The sequence below is a fragment of the Erithacus rubecula genome (genome assembly GCF_903797595.1).
Source record: "Erithacus rubecula genome assembly, contig: scaffold_115_arrow_ctg1, whole genome shotgun sequence".
In the NCBI taxonomy this organism is placed as follows: Eukaryota; Metazoa; Chordata; class Aves; order Passeriformes; family Muscicapidae; genus Erithacus; species Erithacus rubecula.
Genome location: NW_027636246.1, coordinates 130,273 through 147,650, shown reverse-complemented (window position 1 = coordinate 147,650; position 17,378 = coordinate 130,273). Strand labels below are relative to the sequence as shown.

The window sequence follows — 17,378 nt, the reverse complement described above, 5'->3', positions numbered from 1 at the left end:
AAAATTTTGGTTCATTGGTTCTAAGTAACACAATTCCCTTCATTAGCAAATTGACCAGTATCGGCTGTTCATTTCTCCCACTTTGTGCTTATTAGTCCTATTTATAGTCCTTTAGTATTTTTTTAAAACAATTTTCTCAGGTAGACAAGGTAAAAGGGGCCACTTTAGGCTGCATGGAGACATTCCTGGGGTACATTTGGAGCAGTTTTGTGTCTGGGAAGGGAATTTAGAGAGAGCTTTAGGGTCTGGAGGACACTTTGGGGAGCTGGGTTGGCACTGAGCAGGATGCAGAGGGATTCTGATGGAGCCTTCTGGGTCTGGGGGAAGTCTTGGGGGGACAGAGGGGAAACTTGCAGGTCAGGGAGGGGAATCTGGGGCTCTTTGGGGTCCGGGTGGGCATGCGGGGGGCTCTAACAGGCTCTCTGGGGTGTGGGGGATGATGGGAGTTGTAGGCGTGGGTATAATACAGTTTCATTGGGCTGCAGAGCATCATGGGAGTTGTAGGCACAGCTGCAATGTCTCTCGGTGGAGCGCAGGGCATGATGGGAGGTGAAGTCCTGGCTGGAACAGATCTCTACCGAAACCACATAACACGATGGGAGCTGTAGTCCTGGAAGTGACTCAAATGGAGAATTTTGGGGCAGGGGAAGGCACTTAGGGGAGACTTCTCTGTCCGAGCCGTGACTTGAGGTCGTTGTTGTTGGATGTGTACTGTTTGAAGGCACTTGGGGGAAGCTTGGGGAGTTCAAACTGGGCTCTTCAGGGTGCGGCAGGATTTTAGGCATGGTAATTGTCTTATGAGGGGCTCTGAATTTTGCTATGAGGGACTCTGAAGCCTCCGGGGAGGACAGGCGATGAATTTGCAGAAGTGGCTGTAATGGGCATCTATGGAGTTGGGAGCATTTAGGGATCCGGGGATGCTTTTGGGGAGGTCCGAATTCCCGAATGGGCACTGGGGGTGTACTCAGGGATCCTGGAGACTCTATGGGACACTTACGGGACATGTCGGGAGCAGACTCCGAGGTTCTGTGGGGTGTGGGGTATGACTGGCATTGTAGTCCCGGCTCCAGTGGGGCTTTATTGGGCAGCGGAGCATGACAGGAGTTAGAGGTTAAAAGAGAAGATGGGACCGACAGCAGGCACTGCCCCGAATCCCCGATCCCCGGCACTGCCTGGCTGCAGCAGTGATGTGCGGAGGGCAGGAACAGTCCGTTCAACCCCTCCACTCCTCCCCAGAACAGCCCAGTACAGCCCCAGTACAGCCCAGAGCATTCTCACTGCTCCTCCAGTACAGGAGGCCTTTGGCCCTGGCCCAACCAGTACAGCCCAGTCCCTCCCAGTACACATTAGTTTATGCCTGCTCTATTCCAGGTCCCCCTAGTGTCATCCCAGTACGCCCCAGCGTCCTCCAGTCTTCCGCACACTGTCCCCATTATCTCCAGTTTGTCCCAGTATCCCCCATTATAACTCCAAGTATGTCCCAGTGGAACTCTGTGCACACCCATAGTCCATCCTGGTCCTCCCAGATTTCCTCCCAGCATTACAGTGTTCCCAGGCTGTCCCAGTATTTCCCAGTATCACTCCCACTATGTCCCAGTGTGTCCCAGAGTGTTCCCAGTGTTCCCCAGTTTGTCCCAGTCCTCCCCAGTGTTTCCAAGGAAACTTGAACCTCTCACGGTTGCTGTGGCCCCCAAACACAGCAGTGGGGTCAGTGCAGTGTCCATGGCCACAGCCCCTGGCAGTAGCCAGTGCAGCTTGGGATGATGATCCACCCTCACAGCTGGCCCAGGGCAGCTCTGCAGTGGTTTTGGTGGCACCTTGGGCTGGCACACACCTCAAGAGTGTGTCTGTTTGCAGTAGGGATCATTAAGAGTTTTAGATTGCTAGAAAAAGAAAAAAAGAAAAGAAAAAGAAAAAGAAAAAGAAAAAGAAAAAGAAAAAGAAAAAGAAAAAGAAAAAGAAAAAGAAAAAGAAAAAGAAAAAGAAAAAGAAAAAGAAAAAGAAAAAGAAAAAGAAAAAGAAAAAGAAAAAGAAAAAGAAAAAGAAAAAGAAAAAGAAAAAGAAAAAGAAAAGGAAAAAGAAAAGGAAAAAGAAAAAGAAGAAACAACTTTTTTTTTCCTGAGTGTAGCCAGTTCTCCAGGTCCCAGGTGAGTGAGGACAGACAGGATAGGACTGGGGAATGTGGTGCAAGGTTGTCCTGGGTGTCTGACCCCAAGGCACAGCTTCTCTGAGCAGGCCAGACCTCCTGAGGAGACACCATGGATCCACATCAATCACAGAATGCTGCAATCATCTCTAATCTAAAGAGAACATTAATAAAATATACTCTTAAAAATAGGAATGAGTATTTCTAAGGAGCTCTTTGAATTATTTCTCCATAACGGGAGTTGAAAACCATCATGATGAACTGCACTGGACCAGAGGGAAATCAAGGCAGAGCCATGGTTTGTCAGGATGTGCTTGATCCAAATGAGCCCCAATGTGCATTTGGTGCTGCCAAGGAACTCCAAATAATATTTTGGAAATACTGGCTATCTCTCTGCAGTGCTGCCATTGCAAGTAGCTGCCAGGAGCCCAGCCTAGCTCAGCAGCACAGACACAGCACAAAGACTTTAGCGAACCTCTTGAGGGTTGGGGCTGAGTCCCTGAACATCAGTCCCTGAGAGGGAGTTGAAGAAACTTTTCAAGAATTCCAAGTCAGATTCAAACTCCAAAGTTTCTCTTACTTTTAGTGAGTCCCACTGATAAACATGAAAGAGAAGGTTACCCAAGGAGGAGAAATTGATGACAATCATGTCACGTTAGAAAAAATAAAATAAAAGGAGAAAAGAAACCTCTCAAAAATTGAAAGTCAGATTCAAAATCCAAAGTTTCCTGAAGTTCTAATGGGTCCCACTGAAGGACATGACTGAGAAGGTGTTCCCAGGTACAAATTTCTTGTTTATATGTTATATTTTTAAAGTGTGGGGTTATTGCTTTTATGATACGTTTTTTAAGTTCGGGCTTATTTTTTTTAATGTTACTCTTTTGGTGGGGTTTTCTCCTTTTTCTGAATGAAGCAGAGAGACGAGACTTCTGAGTTGCTTTAGAAAGTGTGATTTATTTTCTATACAGGCAGAAAGGTGAAGCTTGTCTTACAGATGATCACAGAATGGCTTAGAAGTCACAAGACTTCGGACTACAAGGTATTTTAAGGATTTATTAACCAATAAACACTGTCAACAGAGATATTTATGTTTCTAATTCAATACTAAGATATTTCATCGTATTGACTCATACTACAGTGTGAAATTTCTTAACCAAGTATATCAAAACACACAAACTGACATTATTGCTCTCTAAAATGTCTTGTTGCATTTGTTACTACCTTTATTTTTTCTGTATCTTCAATTCTAAAGCTAAACCTATCTCATCTCTGTTTAATTCTAAGTTTTGGCTTAAAGGCTTTATGTTCTGAGAATTCCTTGCAATCTGATTTCCAGCACCCAGGTTCCAGTTAGAGCAGAACACTGGCGGCACTGATGAGTGGTGAGAACAAGAAATGGAAAGCTGTCTCTGATGCTGAGCAAACTTGGATGTGTTTCAGGAATACAAAAGGGCCAAGGCCTGAGCCCCGGCCCCTGGCAAAGCAGATTCTGTCCGTCCCTCATTGCTCAGGGCTCTTCCCAGGGCACTGGGCTCTGGGCATGTGCAATGCCAAGGGCAGGACCATGGGGCAACACCTGCCAGGCTGCTGAGCAGGGACAAGGAGGCAATGAGGCCCCAGCACAGCCAGGCTCACTTGTCCCCTGCTGGCCTCAGGCCCAGGGCCAGCAGCCATGGCCCAAGTGCTGCAGCAGTTGGCTCTGGCAGGGCCTTTCAGCTGCTGCCCATCCCTGTGCCCTCTGCAGCCCAGGCTGTCCTACGGTGTCCATGCCCTGCGCCTCTGCCCCTGCAGGCTGTCGTCATCCCCTGGCTGCCCCACCTCCCTGGCCCTCCCTTTGCTGTCAGCTCTGTGTTCTGCCTGCCTCTGCCTGGCCACACAAAGCTCCATCTCTAGTGATCTCTGGGCCCTCTCCAAGGTGTTTTCAAATGAAGACATCCAGTTCATAGTTTAAGAAAATCACCAGAGGAACAAGGCTTGCCAGACCTCTCTCTTCTAGCTACATTTGTCTGGGAACAACCCTTGAATAGATACAATTTGGGCTGAGTGTTATAAGGCAGGAGAGAGCCAGCTCTGAGGAAGACAAGGGCAGCCAGACTTGGTGGAAATAGCAGCTTTTGTCTGGGAGCAATCCTTGAATATTAGGAATTCTTGTGGGAGTCCAGGGTTAGGGCTGGACTCTGGGGATGCAAAAACCCCCCAGGCAGACCCCTCTGAGACCCCCCAAGAGATGCCCAAGAGCCAGAAAGGCTGGATTTAGCTCGTTGGGCGAATTTACCAATACTGAGGGAAGAAACACAAAACATGAAAACAAGTAGAGTATAAATTAGAATATTAGAATATAGAATAAGTAGGTTTTTGAATTGTTTATATTAAGGACCATGAGGCCAAGATGGAGGAACCTGGGTGTGGTGGGCTTTTCTTTCTTCTTCTTCATGCCCTCCATGTTGGAATTGCATCCTGGGAGCCACAGATTGCATGTTGAAAGAACTGGACATTGTAAAGAGATTGCATGGCATTGGAAAGAATTTGTAAATATAAAATACGTAGTCTTAGGTATAAAAGATTTGGAACAGCCCATCCGGGGCTAATGGGGTAATGGTCGCCTTGCAGAGAGGACCTGTGTCAGGCTGGCTGAAACATTTTGGAAGATAAGATAAGATAAGATAAGATAAGATAAGATAAGATAAGATAAGATAAGATAAGATAAGATAAGATAAGATAAGATAAGATAAGATAAGCAGCCTTGAAACTACACAAGGTCGTCTCGAGCAGCTTTCTTGCCAGTGACTCCGAGAGAACCCAGACTCCTAACCACCTGCATGTCCTCTCTGAGGAGGTCTCATATCTGAAGAGACCATCAGGGACTGGACAATTCTGAAGGGGGAATCCCATTTTGGCCATGGTTGCTTGAATGAGAAGAGAGGTTCTTTTCCATTTAAAGGAAATCCCAGAGCCCCAGTGTTTCAAGGGAGCATGACAAGAGCATGGCAATGGGCATGCCAGGGGCATTTGTACCATTCAGGCCAAGACAACCAGCCCTGTCACCTGTTCTCTTGTTTCCATGGAGCCCGCAGAATCACAATAGTAGTGTCATATTGGATCCTTGGTTCCATGAGTCCCAGGTGTGTCACACTGGCCTCTTGTTTCCACGGGGCTCCACAGTGTCACAATGGTCCCTTTTTTCCATGAGGCCTTGCAGTGTCTCAGGAGTCTCCTTGGTGTCACAGTATCACAATGGACCCTTGGTTCCATGGGGACTCACAATGTCAGAAGGGTCTCCTTGGTTCCATAGGGCCCTGTCAAGCCCCTTGACTCAACAAGGCCCCCAGATGTCGTCATGGTCTCCAGGATTCCGTAAGACCTGGCAATGTCACAATGGACCTTCAGTTCCATAGGGTCTGGCACTGTTACATGAATCCTTAGTTCCATGGGGCCCTGTAGTGTCACAATGGACTCCTTGGTTCCATGGTGCCACACGGAGACACAATCACTCCTTGGCCCAACAAGACCCCACCGTGTCACAATGGTTCCTTGCTTCCATGAGACCTTGCAGTGTCACAATGGACTCCTTAGTTCCATAGGGCCACAAAGTGTGACAGTGGCCCCTTAGTTCAGTGAGGCCTGTGATGCCTTAAGATTTTTGCCTTTATATTTTTCAAATCCTGTACTGCATTAGTGCATATCTCTGAACTCCATATAAAGCATTAGTTAACTATCTTCACACTTTGGTCAGACAAAACAATTCCTCTGAAACTCAAGTGTAGAAGATGTTACACTCCCTAAAGCATACCCCTGGGATGCCATCCCATGAAACAAAGAAATTCCTACAAACGAAACCCCTCCTCCCTTACTGAAAACCCCGTTATCTTTTAGGATTTCTATTGGCTCTTAAAGTTACAAGTTAATTGGTTCTTTTCTCACTTAGAGTTTTAAGATAATTGGTTAGTTTGTAAGTTGTAGTTTTTATTGGTTAGAAACTCAATCCTCTGGAAACCTATATAAAGTGTTTTGTTATCTGATATAATTAGACCGTTGTTAGCATTCCCTTCGAGGACAATAAAGTTATCCTTGGAACTTTGCAGCACGATCTCAAGCCTTTTGTTCTTCGCTAGTGAGTAGCTCGGGACTCTGCATCCAGGGTTCAGAAGTACCTGGACTCAAGGCTGCAGACCCCGAAGTTGGAAAACACCCAACCCTAAAAACAGCTACATTTTGGAGCTCCTGACAGTTCTTCGCACCCTAGCAAGACCCTGTGAGCAGTTTTCCTATCTGCCTCTGAATCGCCAAGCCGTCAGGAGGTGTAAGTTCTTGTTTTATAAGAACTCACACCAAAAATCCAAGACTTGTCCAGCAACCCCAGACACTGTGCTGGAACTGGGCGTTGCTAGCAGCAGCCAGCAAACCTGACCTTCTCTGCTAAAATTTGGTGAACATTTAGCTTTTTAAAGAGCACATTTTTATAAGGTCAAAAGCAAGTTGGTTTTTTTATTTTCTTTTTTTCTCTTTTTTTTTGCTGGTTAGCCACAAAGCTCCATGGGTGGTTTGCTCACCAAACCCTCCCTAACCCCCATGGAGAAAGGCTTTTATTCCCAAATTATTATTCTCTTATCTGCTAACAATTTTAAATTTTCTAAAAACTCCCTCTCTAAGTCTACCTTAAAATCCTTTGTTAAATTTATATTCCTTCATTTTCCTGATACTAATTCTCACTCTGTGGCGTCAGAAAAGTTTTGGCAGGCTGTGGGAACTCAAATTTACTTTTTACAAACACAGCAAAAATTCGCAGCCGCGCGATTTATTCCTTTATTTCAAGAAATAATAAGAGCAACACGTTCTGCGTCCCCCCAGCCATCTGTGTTTTTTCCCAGCCCCGCTTTATCCCCCGATCCCGGTGGCCCCATTTCAATATGTCCTTCCCCAACGCCATCGCAAAAAAGCAAAGCCCCTCTTCCCCCCACCAGCCCCGTGCCCCAGCTCACCTGTGCTAAAACCTTCTGCCCCCCCAAAGCCCCGCTACCCCTTCAGCCCCATGCCCCAAGCCTGCTTCTGCCGAAACTCTAAGTCCGACTGAACTGCCAGTTCCTCCCCCCCCCCCCCCATTCTTGAGTCCGCACAGCAAAATGAAACCTTGTTTTCCCCCAAAGTGACGGTTCCCTCGTGCCCCCCTCCTTCCCACTCCGCGTGTACAAACGACACCCCGCCTTTCCCCGCAGCCCTGCTCGGTTCCGCCGCGGGACAGTCGGCCATTCCCCCACGCGCACAGCCAGGGCGAGCCGCAGAGTCCGCGCTGCCGCCCGCCCCGGGGCCACAGCCGGCCGCACTGCAAAATCAAACCCCCAGTCGCGCACGGCTGCCGCCACACGCAACCCAGTCCTCCACAACCGTGCATGGCCCCCCGGCTTCACATACCATGCTAGGCGCCGTTTCCCCCTCCCCCTGCCTTTTTCCCCGCGACAACCCCCATGTCTCAGTACCAGTCTGACCCTTCTCCTATCTCGGCTCAACCTGCATTTTACAACTTCCCCCATCCCCCACTGTTAATCCCCTCAGAGGCCCCCTATGCTCCCTCACTCCCTACAGTTGCCAAAGAAACCACATTCCTTCAACATTCCAGTGGCTCCCAACCCCCGTGTTCCCTTCCTACCCCCTCTTTCGCTCTCCTTCCCTCGGCTCCTGCTCCCATTTCTAATGCACCACTGCCACCGTGTGGCAAAACCGTGTCATGCACGCAGCCAAACAATTCCCGAATCCCCGCTACCCCCCCCATCCCCCACTCCCCCCTCCCAGCCGTGCCCTCCCCTGCCTGTCTCCGCGCCCCTCACCCACACCCTCCCCTCTCATTCTAAAAAACACCGCAGACGACGTAGATATTCTACGTCTTCTGAGGACACTGACTCTTATAATTCAGAATATGAACAAGACCCCTGGAACAATGTTAAGCTATTAGCCACACAATATGGTGATTGGCAAATAGCTCAAAAAATTTCTGCTTTTCCTGTAACATATAAAGCAGGTCGCAGAGGACACGCTACTAATAATGCTCATTGGGAAGCTTTTTATTCAAAACAATTGACTGAATTATCAAAAATTGCAAAAGAAAATGGTTGAAATACCCAATTTTTTAAAAACTTTTTAGAAGCAATTTTTTCTGCACACGTTTTAGTACTACATGATTTAAAAACCTTAGCACAATGCCTTTTGTCACCTGCTGAGTATATGTTATTTCAAAGACATTGGAAAAAAACCTAAAAATATTATCTGGTAATTATGCAAAAGATCCAAATTGTCCAAATTTTACAGTAGAACAATTAGCTGGAGAAGGCAATTTATCACAGCCTTCAGGCCAGGCAAACACTTTGCCCAGTGACACATTGCAAGACATAGCCAATGCAGCAAAAACATCCATACTTCTCACACTTGATGATTCCACCCCTACCATGCATTTTTCTAACATCAAACAAAAAATAGATGAAACCTTTATTAAAATATGTAGACAGACTAAAAGATGCTTTAGAAAAACAAATTGAGAGCGCAGAGGCAAGAAAAGAACTGTTATGCAAACTTGCTATGAGCAATGCAAATGAACAATGTAAAACTATTTTAAGGTCCTTGCCTCTTGACACAGAGCCCACCATTGAACAAATGGTGGAAACCTGCACACGTTACACATTCACTGAGAGCACAGTAGCACAAGCAGTGGCCAAGGGCATTGCTGAAGGAGTCACAGGAGCCTTTGCAGCAGTGACATCCAAAGAAAATGCCCGATGCTTCTACTATGGGAAACTTGGACATTTTGTAAAAAATTGCCCAGACAAGCCACAAATCCAACAACCCCCCAGCCATCATCCTAAGTCCCAAAAACAGCAAAAGCACCCACAAAATTCAAAAAAACGGACAATCCAGTGCAGGTTTAATGGCTCTGTGCCAGGAAAACACATCAAAAGCCATTCTAACCCCTGTCCCACCTATGAAAATCAGTCAAATTCCGGAACGCATCAAAATGGTTCAACACACACCCAGGTATCGTTGGGAACCCACCGCCAACTGGTAAATTCCTTGCCTTACAACTTCACAAACGGCGATTTTTACCGTGTTCCTACAGGAAAACGTGGGCCACCAGATGGCCCTTGGGACATTCTCATATTTGGTGATACTGTACACAGCCCAAAGCAAATCTTTGTTTTGCCAGAAATTCAGACTGTTCAACCTGGACAAGAAATCCTTGTCCAGCTTCGCTTCACAGACACACCCTTTTTCCTTTCACAGAGCACACCTATTGCACAAGCCTTCCTGCTTCCAAAACACTAAAATGAACAAATCCCTCTCAACCCTACCGTGTTGTGGGTACAAATTATGGGATCCCAAATGCCCATCCTTGAATGCAACATCCTCTGCAAAGGTGAGAGAATCCTCAGATCAGGAATATCGACACTGGAGCAGATGTCACCATCATCGCTTGCTCAGAATGGCCATCCCACTGGGACCTGCAACCAGTAGCTGGCATGATTTCTGGAATTGGTGGCGTCACCGTGTCCATGAGAAGCACAAACAACGTTGTCATCGAAGGACCTGAAGGCAAGTTGGCAACTGTCCGCCCGTTCGTGGTCAGAGCCCCCATCACCCTGTGGGGCAGAGATGTTCTATCCCAATGGGGAGTCTCCCTTCGAGTCCAATGTCGGGATTTCTGACTGGAGCCACTGAAACGCTCGCCCTCCCACCGACTCCACGACTCACATAGAAAAGGGTGCGATGCTCTGCTTCATTAGCACGGTGTTAATCACTGTGGAGTCACCAACATGCAGAACTCAGCACTTGTGAACAACTAACCAGAGTGATTAAGTAGAAGCCACTTTATTTTACGTTATGCTCCACTTATACATTCCAAAACTACTGTCTGTGGGATCATGCAGTACTTGATTGGTGCCTCTGTCTTGTCCACGTGCTCTACTCACACCTCTCAGGAAATATGATTGGTTACAGTCCAGTGCTCCCAGGCCCTTCTTTATCTTAATCCTTGCCCTCTTGGTATTCTGTTTTTCAACCTCTTCTTTCCCAATTTATCACAATTTATGTTTCAGTAGCTCCAAGAAATTCCAGAGTGAATGATAAGATTTCCTGAAAATAGTTTGCTGGAGCACACCTGTTCAAACACATTGCTACAACAGGCACCCACAGGAGCACCGGGGGGTAGGGACACAAGGGGGGTGCCCTCGGGCAGGAAATTCCAATGCCCCGAGTGCTCCAAGTGCCCCCAGAGCCCCCAGAGCCCCCAGTGTCACAACACACCATTGTAGATGTCACTGGGGTCCGGCTGTCACCCATGGGGTCCCAGCAGCTTCGCGTGGGTCACCTGGGGAATGTAACAGGGGGGGGCCCTGAGCAAGACACAGGGCTTGGGGACCTGGGTGAGGGTGACACCCCTGATCCCTCACATCATCCTTTCCTAAATGACACTAACACCAGCAGCCCCATTGTGATCCTTCAGGATGTAAATAAAGATCCTAAGGGATCACCACCCTCCATCACATACAAACCAATGACCACCAGAATTGTCACCAAGAACCCCATCTGGGACCTCGTGTCTGACTGTGCCGGAATCCTGAGGGGTTTTGGGGAATGGGTGTCAGTGCAACATCCCAGAATCTCTGGAGAGCAGAGTTTGGCAGTGTGCCCTGACCACCCCTGGGAATCCTTCCCCGTGCATCCCAGTCTGGTGCCACTTTCACCACACTTTCCCTTTCTGCCTTGCCCCAAAACCAGACAGCCAGGTCCCCACGGCTTCCCCAGCACTTCCTGCATTGCTCTGGGCTGGCTTGGTGGCCAAGTGGGCAGCTCAAGCAGCCCAGGGAACACCAAGAGCTGTTGGGGTCTCCTGCCATTGAGCTCCTTCTTTGTGGTCCCCAGCATTTCTCCAGGAGAAGCATCAACCTTGTCTCATCATTGGAGAAAAGGAATATGAGAGGATCAAGGAATCAGCTCGAGTCCCAGCTATTGTGGAGCACTGGGACAGGCTGAAGACCCTGAAAGCCACACAGGGCACTGCTTTTGTGGGCATCTCCCCTCTTGCTTCTCCTTTTTCCTGCTCCGCAACTGGGTTTGAGGGGTGGTGGCTTCGACAAGGGGGTCCCTTTTGTTCCTCATGTTTTGGGGTACAGGGGAGGCTGCAAGCCTCAGAGCTGGGCAGCATCCATGGAATTGAGCCCAGCACTCCCAGGCTTCCAAGGGCAGGGGGTGTCAGCCCAGAGCTGTGGGAAGGGATGCCCATGGCCGTGCCAGGTATCCAGGAGCCCATCATGTCTCCACTCTGTGCCGAGAATGTGGCACCTGAAGCGTGACCCCTGCGAGCCCTCGGGAAGGTGCCCGAGGATTGGGCAGCACTCTCTGTCCCCGCAGGAAGCCCTGAAAAAGGCCCAGATGGAGAAGCAGAGGAAGGCAGAACTGGAGGATGAGAGAGAAGATCAGAGATATGTGGAGGAGGAGGAGCAGCAGGAGGAGCAGAAGCTGCTGCAGCAGGTGACGAGGATGAGGCTGGAGCAGGAGGAAGAGATGCAGGAACTGAACACGGTAGGACCAGCGCTCCCTGCTGTCACATGGCCCTGCCTGAGCCTCCCCTGCTCCTCGTGCTCCCAGTTCTTCCTCTTCTTCCCCTGCCCTCCCGTCTCCTGTGTCCCAGTGCAGCTCTGAGCCACATTCACCTCTTGTCCTCACACTGTTCCTCAGTTCCAAGTACAACATGATCCGGAACAAGCAAGTGCTGGAGAAGCAGATGATCCACAAGGAACTGGCAGAGGAGGAGAAGTGCCTGGGCAAGATGTTGAAAATGGAGTGGGAGAAGGGCATGGAGGTGCAGGAGGAGCTGGAGTGCTGCAGGAAGCAGGAGCTGATCAGGTGGGCAGAAGGCTCCCTCTTCGCCAATGAGGCATCCAGCCCATTCCAACCACACCAGCCCTGTCTGTGCAGCATTCCCATGATGGGCAGCAGGTTGGGTCCAGAGGGAACCCTTCTGCTCTCGTAGTCTCAGAGCCAGGCAGCACATTGTGAAGCAGATGGAGCAGAATGCAGAGGAGCAAGTGCTGAGGGCTGAGGATCTGTACCAGGACGGCCAGAGGCAGCTGGAGCACCTGGAGCAGATGAAGAGGGAGGAAAGGAAGGTAGAAGCAGGGAATGGGGGGCTTCAGGGAGGTTTTCACCTTGCTGGAAATAGATTGGCAGTGCTGGATCAATCATACTCAGGGAATGGGAACAGCAGGCAGCAGGATCAGAGCTCTGGTCCTATGGGGACTTGGTGGCATCCTCTGGAGATGGCTCAAAGCCTCCCTGCACTGAGTGTGGAGCAGGAGGAGGGAGCACTCAGGAGGGCCTGCAGGAGCTGTCCTGGGGCTCTGTCCCACACCCTGGGACTCTATCCCAGACTTGGGATCTGTCCCATCCTTGGACTCTGACCCTTCCTGTAGATCTGTTCTCCTTAGGAGCGCTGTGCTGCCTTGGAGGCAGAGTATGAAAAGCTGCACCTGGAGAGGAGAAGGAGCTGGCTGAGCTTGATGGCCAAGGGCTGTTTGTAGCTGTGCCTGGTGCTTGTCATGGTGCTGCAGGGTGCTGGTTATCGCACCCTGTCCCGCACCTGCGTCATGGAGCTACAATCTCCACATAAAATAGTCCATAAATCTCCCCACCTTTTGGCCAGAGGACACTCGCTTTGGAAAAGGACTATAAAAAGTGACTTTCCCCAAACTGACTTTGAGATCTCTTTCTCCCCAATGGATTGAAGACGCGTCTTGTCTCGTCTCATCGGACGGCCATGAGGATGCGTCCTGTCTGTTGGTAACTGTATCCCATCCTTTCTCTCTCTCACCCTCTCCCTCTCTCTCTCTCTCTCTCTATCACAAAATTGAATTGTTGGCACTCAATAAAATGTATTATTGCTGTCTGCTAAATAAACCTGAGTCTCTTGCCTTTTGTCTTTTGCACCCTGGGTTCAAACGAACTATCACGACTCCTGCTCGGGTTGAGCGGATCGTGACATAAATTGGCGTCACGGACAGACAGAGGGTTTCTGACACACAGAAGGGTTTCTGACAGACAGAAGGGTTTCTGACAGACAGAAGGGCTGCTGGTTTTGTGTAGTCTGTAATGGGAAGGACTTCTTGCTCCAGCTGCACCTAGCTGGCCACCTCGACAGGGTGAGCCACACTAGAAAGCAAGGGGGGGCATTTCAGATTTCCTGCAAACTGCTCATGCCTAGGTGAAAAGCATCCCTACACTCGTTTGAGAATTCTGCCTCCAGAAATTCACAAAAGATCTCTTGCTGCAAAAGGCAGAACTGCGTTGTTCTTGTTCTTTATTACTGTATGTATGTGATCTGACCTCCCTGAGTTAGGGAGAATACTGCACAGGCTGAGGACTGCGTATGTAACTCTAGTTGTTGTTTTTATTGTTGTTTTCTGACTGTCTGGGATCGTGAAGAGACAAGCTGTTTTGTAACTAAGGCAGTACTTCCCAAGCAGTGTGGTCTCTTCACCCCCCTCCCAGGGAAGAGAGGGAGCTGTGCTCAGTGAAAAGCCGTGCGTAAGTCTTGACCTTCCGGAAGTGGTGCTTTCCCCGTTCGCAAAAATGACATAAAAGCATAATACTAAAGATAAAGCTGAATTTTTTTCTTCACTAGCTAAGTGAAATGCCAGACCCTCCCAAGGGGGAAAAGATTGGGCGCACAGTAACTGGTTTAATTTAGAAAATGTGATTTAAAGGATACATTCTTTGCAACATGAAACAAAATTCCAACTGGGCAGAAATAAGACCATTCTCTGCTCAGTTTTGGGGGTCTGTCTTATGGCAGATATAGAAACTCGCTTTACATGAAGAAGTGAAGAAAGAGCAATTATTGACTCCCTACAAAATTTAGTGGAAATTTTGCAAAAACAATTAGATGAAGAAAGGAATGAGAATCATGCTTTGAGATATGAGAATCATTCTTTAGGAGCTACCCTAAGACAAAAACACACCAACACTTTAAAACACACTGTTTCTGTCACCAAAAGAAACAGAGGAGAAGGAAATTAATCTATTATATCCTCAAAAAAGAACTAATTCTGATGAAAAATAGTGGGGAACATTGCTGCTGTAGCTTGAAACCTGTGGTTAAAAGAGACTACAATTGTATCAATGATGAGAATTTTGACCCACAAATAGCTACAAAATTCCTGTACACTGCTACTGAATTGTCAGAACAAGCAGCTAGTGGGCACTGGGGCCATGGAGCTTCCTTAGCAACAGAAGTCAAACGTAAATTATGGTCCCCAACTCAGCACGCTGTTTATTGGGCAGGGGGACTTAAACCCTTGAAAATGTAAACCTTGTAGCTTTAGTTGGTACCCCTGACCAACTCATAGAAAGCATTCAAAAAGCTGCCTGCTTGCAAATTATACATGAAATAAAATTCACTGCTGGCTATAAATCACCTATGCAATTACCTGTAAATGTAAAACAATACCCTCTTTCCTCTGGTGACAAAGAAGGGTTCAAACCAGTTATATAGGACTTGCAAAACTCCCCTGTATGGCCAATCCAAAAACCCAAACCTGACAATGGGGCTGTTTAGCAATATACTGATGATGGCCTTGTGGGAGGAGATGAAATAGAAGTAGTGGGGGACACCCAACAAAAATGAATCCCCCATTTGGAAAGCCTTAACTTGCAAATTGCCTCAAAGAAAATTCAAAAACCTTCTCAGCAAGTGAAGTTTTTGAAGACAGTCACTACTGGGACTGCCCCCCTGACGGGATGGCCCAGAAATCCTCAGCACAGAAGGAACTGTAAAAAGTCTGACAATAACAGAAACGGAGACCTTGGTCAGCAGCTGCAACAAACCTGCCTTGATAATTAAAGTAGCCTCTGCTTTCTCCCACAAACAATCTTTGTTCACTAATTCTTCGTTCTCTGATGCTTCTCCTGAACAAATTATTGCTGGGGGAGAGGGTGATTCTTGGGTTTGGGGGCTCATGGTTGTTTGGAGTGTTTTTCAGCTTGAAGTGAGGAGTGCCTCCTTTGTTTGCAACTACACTGACACTTATGCTGTGTTTAAAGGAGGTACAGAGTGGCTTCCTTCTTGGCAGCAAAATGATTGGGAAGTTAACAGAATTCCAGTCTCTGTTACACACTGGATAGTTCCGTCATTTTAACCTCCTGCCTCTTCGTGGCAGATTCTGTTGTGCTTATTTTTCACAGAATAAAGCCATGGAACATGAAGATTAATTGCTGAATCCCTCATCGAACCTGTATACAGTTATGGCACAGGACCTTACAGCCGTGTTTTATTTTGTGAAGATTCAAAATCAAAATTGAACTGCTGTAAAATTTTCCTATAAAATTATGTGTGGTAAGACCAATGCAAAATACTGAAAAGAATTTAATGTTAATGTTGTAACACCTACTACGGAACCACCAGTTATACTAAGCCCAAAAAATTTATGAAATTGGACCCTATGTAATTAAAAAAACTGGCCAACAGCAAATATTATTTAATTTGGCATGGTCTTTCAAACAAGTCAAATTGCCAATGCAAAAAAATGTCTCAGTAATTCAGCCAGCTTGTTCACCCTTTCTAGGGGTGTACAACCTGGTTGCAAAGGCAGGATCCTTTGTTGGGGTGGTTTTTGCTCAAGGACCATGTTGCACTTTGTGGGTGATGCAAAAGGATGGAGAGACACAATGCATCCCCCAAGGGGACCTGGTTCTAGGGTGAACCATCTATAATATTTTGTCTGTAACTGCATGTATGTATATGATTAAAAAGTTTTAATTTACTGTAGTATGTTGGCATGGAAAAAAAATCAGGGTAGATAATGTTGGGGGTTGAGTGTTTTTCTATTACTGTGTCAATTTAAAGATTTTTTCCCATTATTTTGCCAATGGAGCTGGCAGGGTTACACCCAGGATCTCTGATGACTCTAGACAAAAGGGGTAGGTGGGAACGGCTCCCAGAGGGGACTTTCAGGCTTCCAGAGGGGACTCGCATTTCCGGGGACCTCGGAGGAGAACACCCCGTCTGCAGCCCCATGGTGTGGAACACAGGAGAGCCAGACAGTCTGTGATCACCTGCCCTGCATCTGCCCCTTTCCAGCCTCCTGCCTCTGTGGACACAGCTGATCCCCCGGACACATACAGTGAGCGAGGAGCCGCCCACTCCAGCCCGTTCCCACCCAAGACCGGCGTGGCCAGGGATGTTGCCCCAGAACCTAACCCTGCCCTACAGCCCACTGCAGAAATGAGCCACCCAGAGTGGGTGGGGGCTCTAGTGAAGGATATAGGCCAGATGTTGAAGAAGCAAAGCCAGATGTTGAAGGAGCACTTTTCTCCAGCTGGTGAGAAATCCTTCCCCTGCCCTAAAGAGAGAGAGCCAGATGGTGCTGCAGTGGAACCCATAGATGTTGTATCTGTCCAGGTTCCAGCTGAGCCACAGGGGCAGCCACAGCCAGCAGCAGTTGCTCCTGTGGAAATTAGATAATCTAAGATTAAAACAAGGCACCTAGATAATGGGGATCAGCAAGGAGGGTCCTCACAACCAGCAAGGGAGCCAGAGGTTGAGATCATCACCAAGTCCCTCTCATACAATAGTGTCCGTAATCTGCGTAAAGACATTGCACTGCGGGGCCGTGAGCCTTTTACAACTTGGTTACTCTGGGTCTGGGACCTTACGGGAACAGGTGTACAACTGGATGGAACTGAGACCAGGAATTTGGGATCCTTGGCCCAGGATTCAGGTGTGGACCAGATATTTGTAAGGGAGCAAGGCCTCCTTTCTCTCTGGGAACAGCTTTTAATGAGTGTGAGAGAGAGGTTTGTCCAGAGAGAGAATGCAGGAGCACCACCGTAGGATGCACTGGAAGACCCTTGAGGAAGGGATCCAGCAGCTGAGAGAAGTGGCAGTATTAGAGGTACTCTTTGGGAGGGATGGACAACATGACAATGACCCTGACAAGGTCAGGTGCACAGGGCAGATGCTGTGGAATTTGGCAACCTTGGGTCCATCTCAATATACCACCTACATAGCAATGATTAATGCCGATAACAGTCCAGAGACAGTGTGTTCTGTTGCCAACAAACTCAGAAATTTTGAGAGCATGATGAATGGCCCAATGCAGGCCAATGTCTCTGCCGTGGCCAGGTACTTCCAAGAAAAGATGAAGGAGGTAAGGGAGGAGATGAGGGAGGTGAGGGAGGAGGTGAGGAGGATCAG

The 17,378-nt window shown here is 48.0% G+C and overlaps 2 protein-coding genes across 2 annotated transcripts in view; one reads left to right on the top strand and one right to left on the bottom strand.

Moving 5' to 3' along the window:
* The window catches only part of LOC306815331 (olfactory receptor 14A16-like), a gene marked incomplete at its 3' end in the record, with an annotated part of 115,577 nt that overhangs the window by 28,630 nt on the left and 69,569 nt on the right, over positions 1-17,378 (bottom strand). The window lies entirely within an intron of this gene.
* LOC306815336 (cilia- and flagella-associated protein 45-like) lies at positions 11,669-12,708 on the top strand (the record flags this gene model as incomplete). The annotated part of the gene is made up of 4 exons (XM_079331916.1): positions 11,669-11,710; positions 11,820-12,034; positions 12,168-12,297; positions 12,616-12,708. The coding sequence occupies 4 exons, from the start codon at positions 11,669-11,671 to the stop codon at positions 12,706-12,708; spliced, it is 480 nt and encodes a 159-aa protein (XP_079188042.1).